The following is a 17,504-nucleotide window of genomic DNA, read 5'->3' as shown; positions in this document are numbered from 1 at the left end:
ATGCAGAGTGTTAACTGTGCTAAAAGAAAATTGATGGGTTCTACCCATTACTAATTTTTTTTTTTTTCTGAGACAGCAGAGTGCACTGGAGATAAGCCGCAGAACCAGATAGCTCTATGAATGTCATTTAGGTGATAAGTCACATTCTTAAATTAGCCAAGCAGCACACGAGGGAGAAGAGGAATGACACACGCACACACTTACATACCAGTGAGAGTGAGCGTACACACACACACACACACACACACAGCTGAACATTGAGTGAAAAGCAGGAATGGAAACAGGGTTTTTCCACAACATTCCACAAAATTAGCCTGATCTTATTCTTAGTACCACGAGATACTGAGCAAGACAGAAACAAGCCCGACACGGAGGCAAAACAAAATACTGAAAGTCTTGGTGTGTTTACTGAGACGTGAAAGAGCTCAGCAGACCAAGGGCAGTTTCTGGAGACCACAGGAGTAACTATCTGACAGCACCCAGTATCTGCACATGAAGCTACATACATGTACGTCAACAAAAAGCTCTACATTTCCAGTAGGTTTTAAACCAGGTCAGAGTTTTTTTGTTGTTTTTTTTTTCCCCCAAGTGTTGTGCTTACCCAGCTTGGCCCCTTTCTTCAGCAGAGTCACCACCACCGACGTGTTCCGACAGCCTATGGCCCGATCCAGAGGCCTCATCCCACTGTAGTCCACATGCTCTATCACTGCTCCTCTCTCCACCAAATACTGGACCTACATGAGGAGAGCAGCAACAGTTAAAAAAACTCTGACACTCTGTGTTGACAGTCATGAGCTGACCTAACGCAGAACAGTGTGTGTTCAATAATGGCACAGGGACGCTCTCAGTTAAAGCTAAATGTGTGTGTAGTGGGCTGTTAAACTAATTTCACTTACAATCTCCGCGTCTCCATAGAAAGCAGCGAGGTCCAGCGGAGTTCGCCCGTTTTTGTCCGTGTGGTCGATGACCGCTCCTTTCTCCACCAAAAACTGCACTACGTTCTTGTGTCCTTTTAAACATGCCCAGCTCAGAGGTGTCAGTCCCTCCTTGTCCATCGAAGTCAAAGATGCACCTTGGAGACAAACAACAGTCGTTAAACACTTCTCATTAACACACTCATTTAAAACAGCTAATGACTATTCACTGCCTCCTAATTTCTTGGTGAATGTGACTTAATGTTGTGTGGCGGGGATGTTGTCGTAGCTCACCTTTAGAAAGCAGAAACTCCACGGTGCTCAGGTGACCCTCGCAGGCTGCCACCATGAGTAGGGTCCTGCCCTGCTTGTCGCTGATGTTGATGTCAGCACCGTGTTGCAACAGCAACTCTGCAATCTGGGAAACAGACAAGAACAGAGATCAAGCACAATCACTTTTTTTTTTTTTAACATCAACTAATCTTGTTTTTATCTTGTTTTTAGGATGTTTGCCAGTTTCACTGACTCTGTCATTATTTTGCAGGCTACACAGCGTTCTATAAAATGTCAATCAAAGGCAAATTTATAAACTTAATATTAAAATATGAGTGATGGATTTCTTCATTCCTAATATTTACATTTGAGCCATCATCTCCCTGTTAATGATTGTGTAATTTTATCCTGAACTGCTAAGCACTTTGTAAAATGTGTTTCCACATCAGCACTGTATGAATGAATTATTAATCATCCCTCTGATGTTTAATAATGATGATGATGATTGAGATGTTATCAAGATGATGGTCTGCAGAAACATGATGAATTAATAGTGTGGACACTACACGTAGCAACAGCCACGCGTAATGACGGCTGCTTGGTTGGAGAATCTCGCCAATATGACACAGTTGGTTAAATGGCACTCCTTTGCCGAATTCATCATTGACAGGTCTAATTAGTGGTGGAGTGGGCACAAGTAAGTACACGTTTAAGGGTGTTTCTACTAGAGGCATTAGGGCTATATCTCAGTATTTAGAGGCTGACTGGTGATACACAATAGATATGTAAAATATGCAGCTGCACAACATGTAGATGAAAAATGAAATAAATAGAGCTGTATATTAATGTTTTTGCACACAGCACTGGAGCTGCAGAGGTTTAAAGGTTTGTAGCACAGGACACAACTATCACATGATTATAAAAGTATCAAGTAGGCCTTCATCTATTGTAGTCTGGAACAATTAAAAATCTTTGTGGGGGAAGTTAAAAATCATTTTCCATGGGCTTTCAAATGAATCTAGTGCTGGAAAATGATTTAAAACTTTTACTATTTATTTAATTAATCTTAATTATGCACAGAGCATCTACAGAGAGGCCAAGGGAGGGAAGGAGCTAGAGCGGGCCACAGGCTGGACTCGAACCCAGGCCGCTGCGGCAACAGCCTTGTATATGGGGCGCCTGCTCTGCCACTAAGCCACCAATGCCCCATGTCGCTGCATTTTTAAACAGATCTGTCGCCTGCATCCAGGCGCTGTCTCTGTGTCACACTTTGGACTACAACTACCAAGAAGAACGGAGACGCGCTGTGATCCACCTCACACACAAACTATCAGTGCAGCGCTCGATTACACATGTGCTGTGGTAATTTCGTTCATCTCACAGACTGACAGTGTAGCACGTGCAACATATAGACAACATGTAGACTAATTAACAGACAGATTAAACAGAGGAGCAGCTCTGTGAGTGTGAGAGTGAGTGAGTGAGTGAGTGGAGCAGAGCTGTGTAGAGTGTGAGTAACAAGATGCACACTGGTACGTGCTTTGTAACGCAACTTGACCCTATATCGATATAAGCGGTGTTGTCTAAATTTATATTTTGCTTGAAAATATATCGCTCATAGTCGTTTTATCGCCCAACACTAAGACGTGTACAAAAGGGTCTGTATCTGTATCCAGGATACAAGGACGCAGGTGGGCATAGTTCATACCAAAAACCACCTTTAATTGGGCAAATGTATATTTAACCTAATACTCACTGGCAATGCAATTGTTGTGTCTTCAAAGCATCAAATTGATATAATATTTCTGTCTTTGTCATGAATCTACACCATGTTTTATGCACCTGGCCCTAGGTGTACAGAGCTCACACAAAACTGTTCACTCAACAGGGATCATGACTCTGTGTCAGGAAACAGACCACAGAAAGCTCTGAGGGCAGGACATAAAACATATACTACAAGATACATACAGTACAAGATAGAGGGGAAGAAATGCTGAGGCATAATTGCAGTTTGAAGTAGTGTGGTTGCTGTGGATACAGAGGGACAGTCTGTCTGGTACAAAGGAGCCACTCAGTGTGTCTTACCTGCCAGTGTCCCTGTCTGACGGCACAGAAAAGAGGAGACACCCCCCGCCGGTTGACCTGCTGCACCACCGCCCCATGCTCCAACAGGAAGGTGCACACCTCCATCTTCCCCCGGCCTGCTGCTGCTGTCAAGGCTAAAGAGAGGACGAGGGAGGAGATGTTAGGTTTGACTACTTTATTTCTATCTGTACAGAGGAACGAGTTAAGGTAAGGAAACAGTACAGTGGTGAGATAAGAGTGGAATTTAACCACTTAACAGCACTACACCAGAAGATTAGTGAACATAACGTACAGTACACAGAGACGTATGCTGTTCAGAAGCAACATCCTGGGTCTTTAATATCTCACAAGTATGAGGAAAAGGAAAGGCTCAGAAATAAATAGTGTTTGCAATCCCTGAACCCCTCCGATTCTTCAAAGACGAGTGGAGAAAAGCAGGCTAATGTTTGGTGCTAATTGAGTTTAAAAACAGACAATTACGCTATGCTTATTAAACTCATTAAATTCCCGCCTCTAGCTCCCTGGGTCTTGCACACAGAGATGAGAATCCAGTCATTTTATGCATCAACAGACAAACATTAGACAACAAAGTCAGACAGTTCTGTTAAACACCCATTCTTGTTTATATTTCGTATCTTTTTTCAGAACACGATTAGCTGGAATTAACTGTGTCTAATTAATTTCTAACAAAAAACTGCTTGTATTCGGGTCTGTGAAGAAAACAAAGAGACTATTGAAATGTTCATTGCTTACAGTTCTGCGGCTGACGTATGGCAGCAGATGGGCCAGTCTTAAATGAGCGCTGCTTATCACAACAGTGTGAGATCCACCGTAAGAATGGGAACAGCTCTGCTCTCACATTCACCTCGGAGAGATTTGAGGAGCCGCTGAGCCTCAGTATCTGACTGACATCATCCATCTGGTTGAACAGTCATCAGAGCCAAACAACCCCACCCTCCATCTGCTCAAAATATGGATATCATCACATGCAGCACAGTGGAGAACAATGACTCCGAGCTAAACTTAGACTGTAAGGGCTCCTGGGAGCAATATTAGAGGCACCTGGGATGATGCTGGGTTACACCGAACAAACTATCAACAGCTGTACAGTTTGTTGATGTCTGAAAGAGACGCCTGTGTTTACACTTAGTTTATCCTTAGAAGGTCTCTATGCTTTATCCTCATGTTAAAGGTCCATTGTGTGGGATTTAGGGCCATCTATTGGCAGAAACTATATATAATATTCATGAAGTGAGCATAGCGTTAGTTCAGGCAGGACATGATGTCAAGCTCAGCTCACATCCCAGCTACAGCAGCTGATTGATGAACGAAGTCAGCTGATGGATCACATGATTCCTTTTTATGCAACCAATTTGCAAATCTCATTCAGGGTGCCCTGTTTAAACTGCTTTGACCTGCGTAATGTTGGTGCTTCCTCTGCAAGACACTTTGCAACCTTTTCATGCTGTGTCGGACTTATCAATGTCATTTCTGTTTGTCATTGATGCTGCTCTGTTCTGTTCCCGGGGGGGGGGCTTTGCTACTGCTCTCCCTGCCTTAGGCTGTCCGTGTATGCGCATGGAAGGGCAGTGAGGTGTGCTCTCTCTGCCTCGGGCTTTCAACATAAAAAATCAGAATTGTTGTGTTTTAGTTACCTTAAATGAGCCATTTATATCTACAAACAAAGCAGGCCCTCTTCCTCTGCCATGTTGTTCTACTGTCTCTTAACACTGGCTCTAGATAGGTCAATTTGCATTCCACCAAAATCCAAAAAACTGGACCTTTAAATGAAAACTATTCCCCCCAAATGAATACAAAAATGAAAAAAATCGACGGGGGCTGCGTTTCACAACAGCAAAGCTGCATCCAAACATTTGTGTACAAACTCTCCAACAACTAATCCAAGTCACATTTACCCAGTCATATGATCAGTACTTCCCAAACACATGCATCCTCTAAAACCCTGCTATTTAAAACACTTAGGCATAAACAGTCTCACACAGACGAGCAGCACGCCTCCTCTGTTTGCTCTAAATAGTAAGGTTTTAGAAAAAAAAAAAAAAATGCATGTGTTTGGGAAGTACTGATCATACAGTGAGATAAATGAGACTTGGATTATACTGTATGAGTTGTGTGAGAGTTTGTAAATGGATCTTTTGGTATAGTTTGCTGTTGTTAATGTGATCCCTTATTACTTCAGTCCATGAAGAATGTTTGTCTTTCGGATTCATTTTTCACCGTGGACGTGAGGATTTTTTTTTTTTTTTTTCCCCCAAATTCAACTTAACACAACTGTTACACAAATGATCATTTGAACTATTCTATTAAGTTAACAGTATTTACACAATTATGTTAATACCACAGCATCTTAGCATTCCTGCTCCTCAGAGAAGGAGCTCATTTTTCTACCTCTGCTCACTGTCTGAGTTTGACTTGCTGCTTCAGTGTTATCAATAAAGTCTTGCTTTATTTTATCTTATCTTGTGTTTTGTAAGCTATTCATCAACCTGACTCAACTCTGCTCTGCCTACTCCTGTAGCCCACCTACAACGCTGCCTTGACAGTGTCCTGAGGAGGAGACTCTGAATCACCGTCTGATAAAACAGATTTACAAAGTAAACACATAATAATGTCCTTCTCCGCCACCACTTCACCACCCGGCTGGAGGAACCCAGGACACACCAACAACAACAAAGAGGTTGTGACCTGGCATTTTAGCCAAAGCTCGGTAGATAAACAACCTGGAGCCTTTTGACCAACACTGATAAAAGGCTCTAAATAATCATTTATAACCAGAGTTTGGGATTTTTCAATTTCTCCTTGCTGATGTTAGAGATTAGATTTTTCCTCAGGGTAAAATTAATAAATAACTCAATTAACTATAATTCAATAATGGATAAAATGTCAATTACAAAAGGTTGCAGGCAACTTATAAAAGGCAACACTGAGACATTGTCATTTGTAAAATGGCAGATTTGCTTTGCCTGGGGACTTAGCAGATGCTCGATTACTTAAGAAATGCATTTATGCTGAACACACAGGCATACTTTGCCTCCACCTCGTGTGAACAAAATTTAATTCTATAATCAGAAAAGTTTCTTTTACAAGTAAGTGCTCCCCATTAAGAGGCCGAAATTTGTGACAACAAAGGAGATAAATTTCCTGCAGCTCATAAAGTTACTTTTTTATTTAGGAGCATTTATTTATGCATGTATATAATTCAACTTCCTCTTCTTGCATGATCATATTTTCTACAAAATGCTGATAAATAACGCCCATAGAGAAATAACTTCTCATCAGAGAACAAACCACAGTGTTGCTTTCAGCGCTCACAGTAAAAATGCAGGTGTTTGTCACTTGATGCGAGAATAAAGAGCATCTTTTCCCCAGGCACCTGAGCAAACCCACAAATAGCTGCCTGGGTTAGCTCATGCTGTGCTCTTATTATACTGTAGGAAGGCTTGTGCTTTTTGTACATATGAAAGGAAAGAACAGCAGAGCCTTGTACAAACAAAGAAAGACCTCAAGCGCATTTCATACCGCTCATATTGAGTGTCTGTCCCCTGCATTTAAGCTTCTCTAACTACAGTGTTAAGAGCAGTGAGCAGCCATTCTCCAGTACCTTGAGGACCTGAAGTCTGGAGCACTCCACAGAAATCTACATCAGCATGAACACACAGAAAAAGCCCTTACCACCAAATAAACGTTCAGTGCCAAAACTGTTTGTAAATCCAGCCTCAAATAAATGAAATCTGTTATTTAAATGGATTTCTGCAATGACAACTGACTAGAATAATATACACAATATACCCACTGGCTACTACATTTGTCATGAGATGTTATATATTTATTCATTTTTATAAAGCCTAACACAATGCCAGAGGATGATACACATCTCTACATACCACAGGGTAGAAACAACAAAATGTATCACAAAATGATACATGATCTACAAAAGATTACGCTAGTGCAACACAAGAATTTGTTGGGCTTTGCCTTGAGCCCATCTTGCTGCTGTGTTTTCACAACAACACGAGTGATTCTGTGCAGTTAATTTACCTTTCTTTGCATAACGGAGGAGGGTTTTGCATCCTAAGAGGGGATTTTAAAAGACGAAGCTTGCACAGATGTGCAGTTCAATCTGCCTCTATTTAAACACAGGAGACAGTGGGCCTATTTGCATAGAGATGTAATATTCTGTTGAATTTTAAATATGAAATGCATCTTCACATAGACAGGTTGTTATCTGAGAATTGTTTCAGAGACAGCGATGAATGGCCGGTTTTTAAGGGGATATTGCAGGAACTTTGTCAGTTTTGGCATTCAGAGCGCCGGCTGCTACCAGGTTGGATTATTAAATCTGCACGCTGAATGGTGGTGAAGGGATTTGAGGTGAAACTGAGATTTAATATGTCGCTCTGTGCTAATCATTTCTGTTGTTTGCACCCAGACAACATGAGTGGAGTCATTTTTACTATCTGTAGTGAACTTGTGTAGGTACAATGCCGCATCTCTGTGATACACCACTAAATCAATTCATTTTGTGTCTGCAGAAAATGACACCCCCCCCCAAGAATGACCCAGTGGACAAAATATAAACACTGCGATCGCGATTGTGTTTACTTTCCTATTTTCCCTGAATGCAGATGAGCCTGAATCTCATTTTAAATTTAAATGGGTGTCAGGTGGGTGCAAAAATATTTAAATACGCGGTCGTGTCAAGGGTTTGGGAGTCACTTTGTTTCAGGTCAGCGGTGCCGTAGCTCAGCACCTTTCTATTGCTACCTGTGACCTAATATTTCATTACTTCACAAGCCATGCCAAGAGGGTGCTGGCTGTGATTTAACATCCACTTTGTAAATAGAGCTGAGAGGTAAATACTGCAGCAGCTCCAGGTGGCTCCCAGAGAGATGATGATTACTAGTGTTCACAGCAATAGTCATATCCAGGTTACACATCGGGTTTTGTAATACAACTCAAAGCTCCGGACATTATGACAACATGAAGGCAGGTGTTTTGATTGTACCTGAACACAGATTCCAGTTATATCAGTGGAAACAGAGCAGCGGTTCCACAAAGGAATTGCTCAGAGGGACGGCTCTTTGTCCCAGGACTGTAATAAGGTCTGAAGTCCTGCAGTCATTTAGCACAAGCACCAGTTAACCATAGCGTGGGCAGCATCTCCACTAACAGCCTGACCTACATTCCTGTAGCACCAAACTTTTAGAGCTAAATCCTGCTAGCTTACAACCGAGACAGACAGAAAGAGACTATTATTGAAATTCTCCCTTTTTAAAAATCTATTCTAGTATGATTGTGCATAAAAAAAGCATCAAACACTGTTGTCGAACAAGAAGGGGTGCGATTTGAACATTTATAACTGTGGATCACTAAAGTCTCAGAGCAAAAGCTCACACTGAAGATGAGAGACAAACGTTTCAAGCACGTCTAACATTTCAAAAACACTCACAAGATACACTGCAGCTCCAACACTGCATGAGTCTGAAACTCTTATTATATCTCAAAAATATTTTTAGTACTTAAACTGGGAAAGATTAAACAAAGCAGATGTGCGAGTCAATATTTTCATGACCACTTCATGCAGGGATCCTTCCAGACGGTGTGTGTGTCTGATAAGGCTGGGCAATATATAAATAATATTTTGATATCGTAATATGACACCTGATACTGTCTTAGACTTTGGACATCAAAATACCGTGTTTTCCTGGTTTTAAAGGCTGCAATAGTGATGTAATTTTCTGAACTTACCAGACTGGTCTAGCTATTTTTTTTATTTGCCTTTACCCACTTAATTATCATATTTGCATTACTGATCAAAAATCAAACTGTAAATATTTTGCAAAAGCATCGATAGTCAACCCTACACACAGTGGCTTGTGTGGCTCCATAAATGAGTGGATTAAAACAGTAGATACAGGTACAGATACATATGAGTGGCTTTTAATATAGTAGATACAGTAGCGAGCAGCTCTGCAACAGCAACAACACTGCACATATGAACACTGCAAGTGTGCAAGCCATAGCAGTTCAGCTAGGTAGCCATAACACGCTACTAAACATAGCTCCTTACTTTGTCAAGCTTTCATTTAATCAGTTTTACACCTGACAGCCACTACCTGCTCTTAAGACTTTATACTGTTCTCCTGCTGCTCCACATGGCTGTCTGCACCATTTCCTCAATCAATCTCAATCAATCTCAGATGGCTTTGAGCAGGCCATCAACAACAGCCACTGTCCACAACATCTACTCTTGATTGTCTCTCAATTTCTGTCATCACTCAAGTTTTATCAGGCAGAAGCACAAACTTAACCAGGTCTGAGGGTGCTTTCAAACGTTTGGTTCGGTTAGAACGAGCTCAGGTCCATTTGCCCGGTTAGTACGGTTCATTTGGGCTGGTGGGACAGCTGGCAATCAAACCCTCGTCTAGGCCAAACAACTGAATCCAGACAGCCCAAAAAAGGCGGTTTGTGGTGTGAGAGCAAACAAGCCAACCACAGGATTTTACGAGAGCAGATTGATTTTAGCATGATTTCAAAAGCTAAACTACGAATAAATCCAGCTGCTGATCATGAAATCTGTTCAGAAAGCAATTGTATAATTGTGCTGTACGAGGCCAGGTATATAACCTATTCATGCAAATCACTGATAACCAAGGTAACATGTATGCACGCCAGCATGGCTACTTTCCCTGATTAAAAAGTTCTTATAGCTGCTGTGCTTGTATGTGCATCTGTGTAATCTGTCAGTTCATTAAGTGCATGAAAAGGTGTATGACAGCGGTCCCACAGTGCTGAGCCTCACACCATTACTGTTCGAGACGCCTCCTTTCCTTTCCTGTCTCTACCTGCTCGTCATTATTCATACCAAGCAGTTGATTTGCAGTGTAATTATACTAATAATGCTTATACTCAGTTATTTCTTTGTGAGCACCAAAGAACATAAATATACACATCAGAATCATTAAAGTGCCAGATAAACTTCTGTCACTGGAGCCTAATTTCCCCACGTGGGTCCTGATGATGCAGGATGACAATTACCAAAGCTGTCCAATCGACAAGTTATCTGTCAGTTTGTATAACGTCATGTTTACTCCTCTTGATTTGTGTGTAAAAAGTCAGCATGAACAGGACTGTACCATCAAGAATGTATAATTTCCCCCCCCTTGTTTGGACAAAATGAGCTGAACTACAGGTGTGAAAGCACCCTAAGTGGATTATAATCAATCTGTAATTCCACAGCAATATGCCTGGTCTATGTGTATAACAGATGGTGGAGTAACTTCAAAATGTCCAAACTGACGGCAGTATCTTAACATAGAGCGCCACAGGATACTGCAGCTGAAATCCAGCAGCATGTTGGAAAATCATTGCTCAGAGGAAATGCTGTGTTGACCAAACTAAGTAGAAACCCACATGAGCCACAATAAGTAATGCTTTTACCAGTGAGTACAGCGCAGGAAAAACCTGGTACAGACATAAAAAATGGACACACATTTGGGATGAGCGACCTCTACATCAAACAGAGAGCATTACTGTGCAGGGGAGAGATACAAGACCTTCCACTGCAGCGTGCAATCACAGCAGCAAGGGCCAGAATGCTAAAACAGCAGGTGATGATACAAGGGAGCCACATAATGCTAAAAGATGGATGAAAACATACCTGTCTCTCCCCACAGAGTGTCGTGGCTATCAATTTGCACAGCGTGCTCATTATTCAACGCCAGCAAGCCTCTCACAACCTGCCAAAAAAGAAACTTAGATTAATGGCATACTGTTTCAGCATAAGATATCAAATAAACCTTCAAGAGGTTATACAACATGCTAATTCTGCAGCAGAATAGCAACAAATGGGAATCTACTGCCTGAGAAAATGCTTATAAATTAATCACAGCAGACTAGAGAAGCGCTCGTCCCTGAACCACTGTACGAGGTTATGTGAGTTGAGCCCAATCTGATTAATACTTCGACTTTAACGGGGTCCTCTCGTACATGTGGGTTGACAGCTCAGCTCGGCCCACTTCTGTTATTCTGAGCCGGGCCTCGGGAACCCTTTCCATCTAATGAGGAAGCCAAAATAAGCCTTGAGCCTGCATTGCACCTGGGCTGCCGAAGGCACTGCACTGTGATCGATTCCTGAATCCTGCTTTCAGACATACAAGGTTGAATAATACTTCGAACCTTGACTCATGATCACTGACAGCAAGATGTGTTTAGATTGTATATCTAGTTCTATTCGCTCTCTGAAATTTTTTGAATAAGGTAGTTATAAAAAAACACACTTGCTTTTGTAAAATACAGTACATGCCCTTATTGTAATGAGTTATGGTTTCATTATGAGGAATTTCTTTCATCATATTCTCAGGTTTGTTAATTTGTTTTTTGTCTTGTGAGTTTTGACTGTGTGTAAAGAAAAATCTGTGCATGTGTGACGGACCTGTGTGTGTCCCATGCTGGAGGCTGCTATCAAAGCCTGCTGCAGAGCTTTGTTCTTCAGAGCGCAGTCCTGCTGCTCCCCCTCAGAACTCCATTCTAGCTCCAGCAGGTACTGGATAATCTCTGGGTGTCCTCGGAGAGCGGCATGGACCAGGGCACACTGACCACTCTTATCTACATGATCAACCTGGTGGAAGTGCAACATGGTTAGCTCTGTTACAAAGAAAAATGCCGGAGCAGGGATGACATGGCTTCTGCCTAATGACTGTTCAGTTTGTATGATCACAAGTTTGATATTTCCAACTCATGCTTATTCATAGAGCCACAGAGCTAAAATTATAAGCTCCTCACCTTGCTCCCCCTTTTGCAGAGCAGCATGACGAGTCCCAAGTGTCCTGCAGCGGCTGAGAAGCAGAGAGGGTTCATGCCGTTTTCAGACACCACGTCCACGCTAGCCCCAAACTCGAGCAGCAGGGAGGCAATTTCCTGGTGACCGAGGTGGCACTGGACGCAGAGCACCGGCGCGTTGTTCAGGACCTCTGTGCGATAATTCACATTCGCCCCTCCCAGCATCAGCAGACGGCTCACCTGATTGTACAAATGCAAACACAGACAGCTGGTGTTGGAACACTGCTATCAAAGTGTTGCCATCTGTGCACCTGCGTTAACTGCAAACAACTACATTTTATTGCATTTATAGGCCGTCTTATGTTAAAGACAATAAAAGATGTCTTAAATGTTTCCTTTAAACAAAGTTAAGATTAATGTGACTGCCAAAATAAGTAAACAGAAGACTGACATCAACATGCTGCCATGCTGTGATTCCAAGGTAAAATAAGTGTGAATTTGAAATAGCTGCAACCACATACTCGCCTGCATCCACGAGTTGTAACTTTTTGCCAACTGGCATGAACAGTTAATCAGCTGACCTTTAGCTCATGAACAATCTTTCCATAAAATCCTGAGCAAGTCTGTGAATCCATTTAGATGTTATGTGCCTTTTTTATGATCTCTGTTCTGGGGCAGACCAATCAACCAACCAACTGACTGACTACCAGAGCAAGCTGTAGAGCTGCGGGTCATGGCCGAAAAATATGGCTTTATTGAACCACATCAAGTAAATTTTATTTTTACAGCCCATTATCACAAATCTGTACAGTATATGACACCTACATTCACATACCCCTGATCCCTCTTTCAAAGGGGAAAGATGGAAGAAACCTTGGAAAGAGCAACAGAGGAGGGCTCCCTCTTCTAGCATGGACATGCATGCAACAGATATTGTGTGGACAGAATAAAATAAATCAAAAAAGCAAAATTACAACATGGATATCACCATAGATCAGGGGTAGGCAACCTGTGGCTCCGGAGCCACGTGGCTCTTTAGCCCCTGTCCAGTGGCTCCTTGAGCCTTTGAGAAAAGAATTATATGGAAATTCATTCTATGAATCCAAATGTTGCTGAACCTTGATAGCAGTGGCTGGTTAGCTATGGATGCCAAACCCAAGAAAGGTAAATTGAATAAAATAGAGAATGTAGTAGTGCGTGGACAGATTTGTTTGCTCTCACTGCCAGCTCTGCAAAATTTAAGTACCAAATAATCATAAATAGTGCCCTGCACAGTGTCCACCTTGTGGTAAAACATATTAACAAATGCTTATTTAGACCATAAGTATACACTAATTTAGACTTAATAGGCTATTTACCGTGATTATAAGGCTCAAACATGTTTTGCAGCTCCACACAGATTTTTTCAAATTATTCTTGGTCAAAAATGGCTCTTTTAATGGCAAAGATTGCAGACCCCTGCCATAGACTGTAAATATTTATGATATCTTCCGTGGACTTTCTGGACTCCCTGAATTTATTTTAACCTATTTTCTCTCTCTCTCTCTCTTTTTTTTTGTCTGTCAGTCTGTTTTTTTGTTTGTTTTTGGAAAAAAAACATTTATGATATGGAAACAATCAAACATCACAATATATTTGACCAAATACCTTGATATTGATGTTGCAAATATGAAGTGTGGTTGACTTATGGAGCTTTCACACAATAATAATCACAGTTATTTTTAATAAATATTGAGATCAAGATTATTTATCATGATTATTCATTGATTTTCATGGCTGAACTTTCACATGTAAATGAACAGAGCAAATGCTTTCATGTCCATGTTGTCTTACATTCCTGCTAATGTCAAAATCTTTGCATCAAAATAGACTGGTTCTTATTCACAGTGCATCTCCTAGAAGCAAAATAAAAATAGAATTGTGCAGAGCTCTGCTTTCACTTTTACATCTATGTTGTGTTACATTCCTGCTAATTAACAAATATGGAATACGAACGCATTGGTTATTCCAGTCTGTTATGAGAGGTGGATGAATAAGTATCAACCAATGTATTTTTTGATGATGATTGATGATGATGGTCGATGACAGATAATTTTCCTTTAGCCCATCTGCAGTCGCATCACTCATTTAAGTTTTCACAGGCTGATGCTGCAGGGTGCACGCATGACGGTATGACAGCTCCTAAAAGTAGAGTCAGGCTGTTCGTTTAGGAAGTGTTTGATTTGATATGCAGCAGAGTTTTCAATGAGCAGGGCACGCATTTGTAACATCAATATCACAGCCGATTATGTTCATTTAATTGTTGGAAGCCAAAATTGTAACAGTGATTAATATTTGATTAATTGTGCAGCCCTAATGGATATAATGAGTCAGTGGGTAAAAGCAAACACTGGAACAGCTACAACAGTCTGGCAAGTTAAAAAAAATTACATCACTTCTGTAATGCAGCCAACCAGAAACCAGGAAATGACAACATTTGCAATATTATAATATCTAAAATCTTGGATGACAGCTAGTCTCATATTACGATTTCAATCTGCGAGAATCATGTGAATCCTCATGCACTCATTATTCCTCCTCAAATGTTCCTGAAGTACCTCCAAATCTTGATAAAACATTCACTCTACACTGTTTAATGATACCGCAGGAGTTTAATATATTGAAGCTGCAACAAGATGAGGGGATTAACCAATTTTCTAAGGCCAAACATTTTTCTAATTCATGACTTTCAAGGATTTGTAAACACCATGGTCAATGACTAATTCAAACAGCAGCAGAATCTGGATCTCAGACTCTAGGATACATTTGATTTTCCCCTTGTAGCTCATTTCGGTGCAAAAGCTCTTACTGCTTCAGCCTCAGGGATTTTTCCTCCAAGCAAAGGTCAGACACCAAATGAAGTGGTCACATTCTACTGAATGCAATTATTAAGTGTGTTATTCTCCTCCGTGATGAGGAAATCAATAATAAATGCTTAGTCAAACAGAACCGTGGAGCCAAATGAGTATCTGACAACAGGAAATGAAATTGTGTGTTTTTTGTCGGCGCCGATGTGAAATGAATTAACAGCGATTCTCTGTTTTTCCCAGAGGACAGAACAAGGTCATTCTGTGAATGTCTCTTTGAGTGATGCTACATTTGCAAACAATAACTCGCAAATAGACAACGAGGATGACAACGAGTGATGGAATACCACTGAAACGCTAAGAAAATATGTAGGATAATTTAGCTTCAAGCCAGAATACATCATTGTGACATAATCTAGGGAAGGCTGGTGATTTTCTCCTCAAAACAAAACCAGAGAGAGCTCTAGAAGCAACAAATCATGAATAGACTATCTGAGGAAGTCAAAGTCTAACTGGAGATCTAAATAAATAAAACAGTAAGTAGATACTTTATAGTAAAGAAACGTTTATCCTTAAATGACACCCCCCCCCAAAATTCATCTTGTGCTGACCTGTTAACTCCTCTAGTTTCCCATTTTCCTCATCCTGGAACACATTTCATCAATATCTACTTCCCAATTTCCTGCAAACATTTTTCATATTCTGTGTAGCTTATATTAGATCAAGAATGCCCAGGAAATATCTGATACATACACGGTTAATCACTAAGCAAAACAAGCGACAGACTATTTTAGTCTTGAAATATTATGAAGCTACAAGATATAAATGATAAAAGAGTTTGCCACAGATGCAAACTGAATGTATGTGCCTTCTTTCTTTTTGTCTTGTGTTCAAATAAGTGGTTGGCGTCTAATGTGCAGTCCTGCCAGCTGCCGTTAATTAACTAACGTACCATGGACTGTCTTTTCATTTGCTCTAGTCCAAATTCATTGCTAACATGAGACACATACTCCCTAAATCTATCTATATATAAATGTCCTGAACATACTGAGTGGCATTCTCATCATTATCATATAAGCAACATTGAATCTTGCAAGAAATATGTAAGTAATTCCAGAAGAGGGTAATAATGTGAGTTACTGATAAATGTTATGAGAAAATGGGTAACGGCAGAGAAATAGCAAATGCTTTGTGCACTAAATTCAAAATGGATAAGAGCAAGGACAAATAAAACAGAAAAAAATTGAGGCTGTTTTGTGGTAACTCACTCTGACACCAATTATTTGTGTATTAATTTACACGTTTGCCAGCCTGTTAATGGTATTTGCTTATGGCCTTGAAGACAAGAGACGGTCACTGATCAAGCTAATAGTAAGAAACAAGGTGCGTCAGTCAGGCCGATGAGCGTCCTCATACTGCTCTTTATGGTGGTTTCAAAACTTAATCTGTTCTGAGCTGTGTGTGTGTGTGTGTGTGTGTGTGTGTGTGTCTGTGTGGAACAGAGCGTGACATTTATAATAAGTCACAACTTAATTGCCATCTGTGGAGTTGCAAAGCATTCAGGGAGGACAATTGAGGACTTCATATGTCACTAATAATACAGAGTATACTAAATATGAGTTTGTGTGGATTTAAGAGTTTTAAGGAAATTGTTTCAGTCCCTTCACATTGTTGCAATCTCAACAATTAACACAAATTCAGCTGATCTCTGTGAATTCTACATGACCTTGCAATTTTGTCTAATCACTGTAACTTTAAGGCAAATGTTAGTATTTAAAACAGGTCAAATCTAATTTCATTGTAGAGCTGCGTGCAGTGTGTTGATCCGCTCTGCCACTTCTTGGCCTGCTGTAGCGCACTCTGTTAATCATGAGACTACTGCTGCAGGAGTGTGAGCTCTGTGCACTCACTGTTTGCATCACTCAGCTAACAATTACCATGGTTTTTAACAGGTTTAACAACAGAGTTGAGTCGTTTCTGTGCCGGTGTGAGACTGTTACTTAATTCTTGAGTTATGGCCATAAACATGTTTTGTGAGCTTTGACCACCAAAATCTAATCAGTTCATCACTGAGTCCAAGTGAACATTTGTGCCAAATTTTAAAGAAATTCCCTAAGGGTGTTCTTGGGTTATCGCATTCACAAGATTGGGACGGACAGACATCCCAAAAACATAATGCTTCCAGCCATGGCCGAAAGTCATAAAAACACCAAGAAGATTTTTACTTACACTTATAAAAAAATTGAGAAGTTAGAACCAGCAAATGTTTAGTATTTCAAAATATCATTATATCTCAATTTAACACCAATTTCATCATCTAATCAGCTGGTGGGCCGAATGTTTCTGGTCCAACTGATGCACAAGAGCTGCAGAACATCTTTACCTTGACGTTGGGTGTGTAGAGATTTCTCAGGGAAGCCAAGGCTGCAGAAAGGCCGTCGGCACTGCAGCTGATCCACAAAGCCTGCAGCACACTAGATGACACACCTGTTCTCTTACTCAGGCCCTGCGCGCACACACACACACACACACACACACGCATTAACACATATACATAAAGTCAATGAAGTCAGTTGCGGTCTCA

General features: G+C 40.8%; 1 protein-coding gene across 2 annotated transcripts in view; it reads right to left on the bottom strand.

The window, feature by feature from the left end:
- The window catches only part of tanc1b (tetratricopeptide repeat, ankyrin repeat and coiled-coil containing 1b), a 129,328-nt gene that overhangs the window by 6,720 nt on the left and 105,104 nt on the right, over positions 1-17,504 (bottom strand). For both annotated transcript variants that reach the window (XM_049593992.1, XM_049593993.1), the window contains exons 15-22: positions 17,304-17,426; positions 12,078-12,314; positions 11,728-11,913; positions 10,954-11,032; positions 3,273-3,406; positions 1,209-1,332; positions 897-1,072; positions 602-734 (exon numbers count right to left, since the gene is read on the bottom strand). In XM_049593992.1, coding sequence (XP_049449949.1) covers positions 602-734; positions 897-1,072; positions 1,209-1,332; positions 3,273-3,406; positions 10,954-11,032; positions 11,728-11,913; positions 12,078-12,314; positions 17,304-17,426 — 1,192 coding nt within the window. The remainder of the gene's footprint in view (positions 1-601; positions 735-896; positions 1,073-1,208; positions 1,333-3,272; positions 3,407-10,953; positions 11,033-11,727; positions 11,914-12,077; positions 12,315-17,303; positions 17,427-17,504) is intronic.

This window comes from Epinephelus fuscoguttatus, linkage group LG13, assembly GCF_011397635.1.
Source record: "Epinephelus fuscoguttatus linkage group LG13, E.fuscoguttatus.final_Chr_v1".
Classification (NCBI taxonomy): Eukaryota; Metazoa; Chordata; class Actinopteri; order Perciformes; family Serranidae; genus Epinephelus; species Epinephelus fuscoguttatus.
This window is presented reverse-complemented; position numbering and strand designations above follow the sequence as displayed.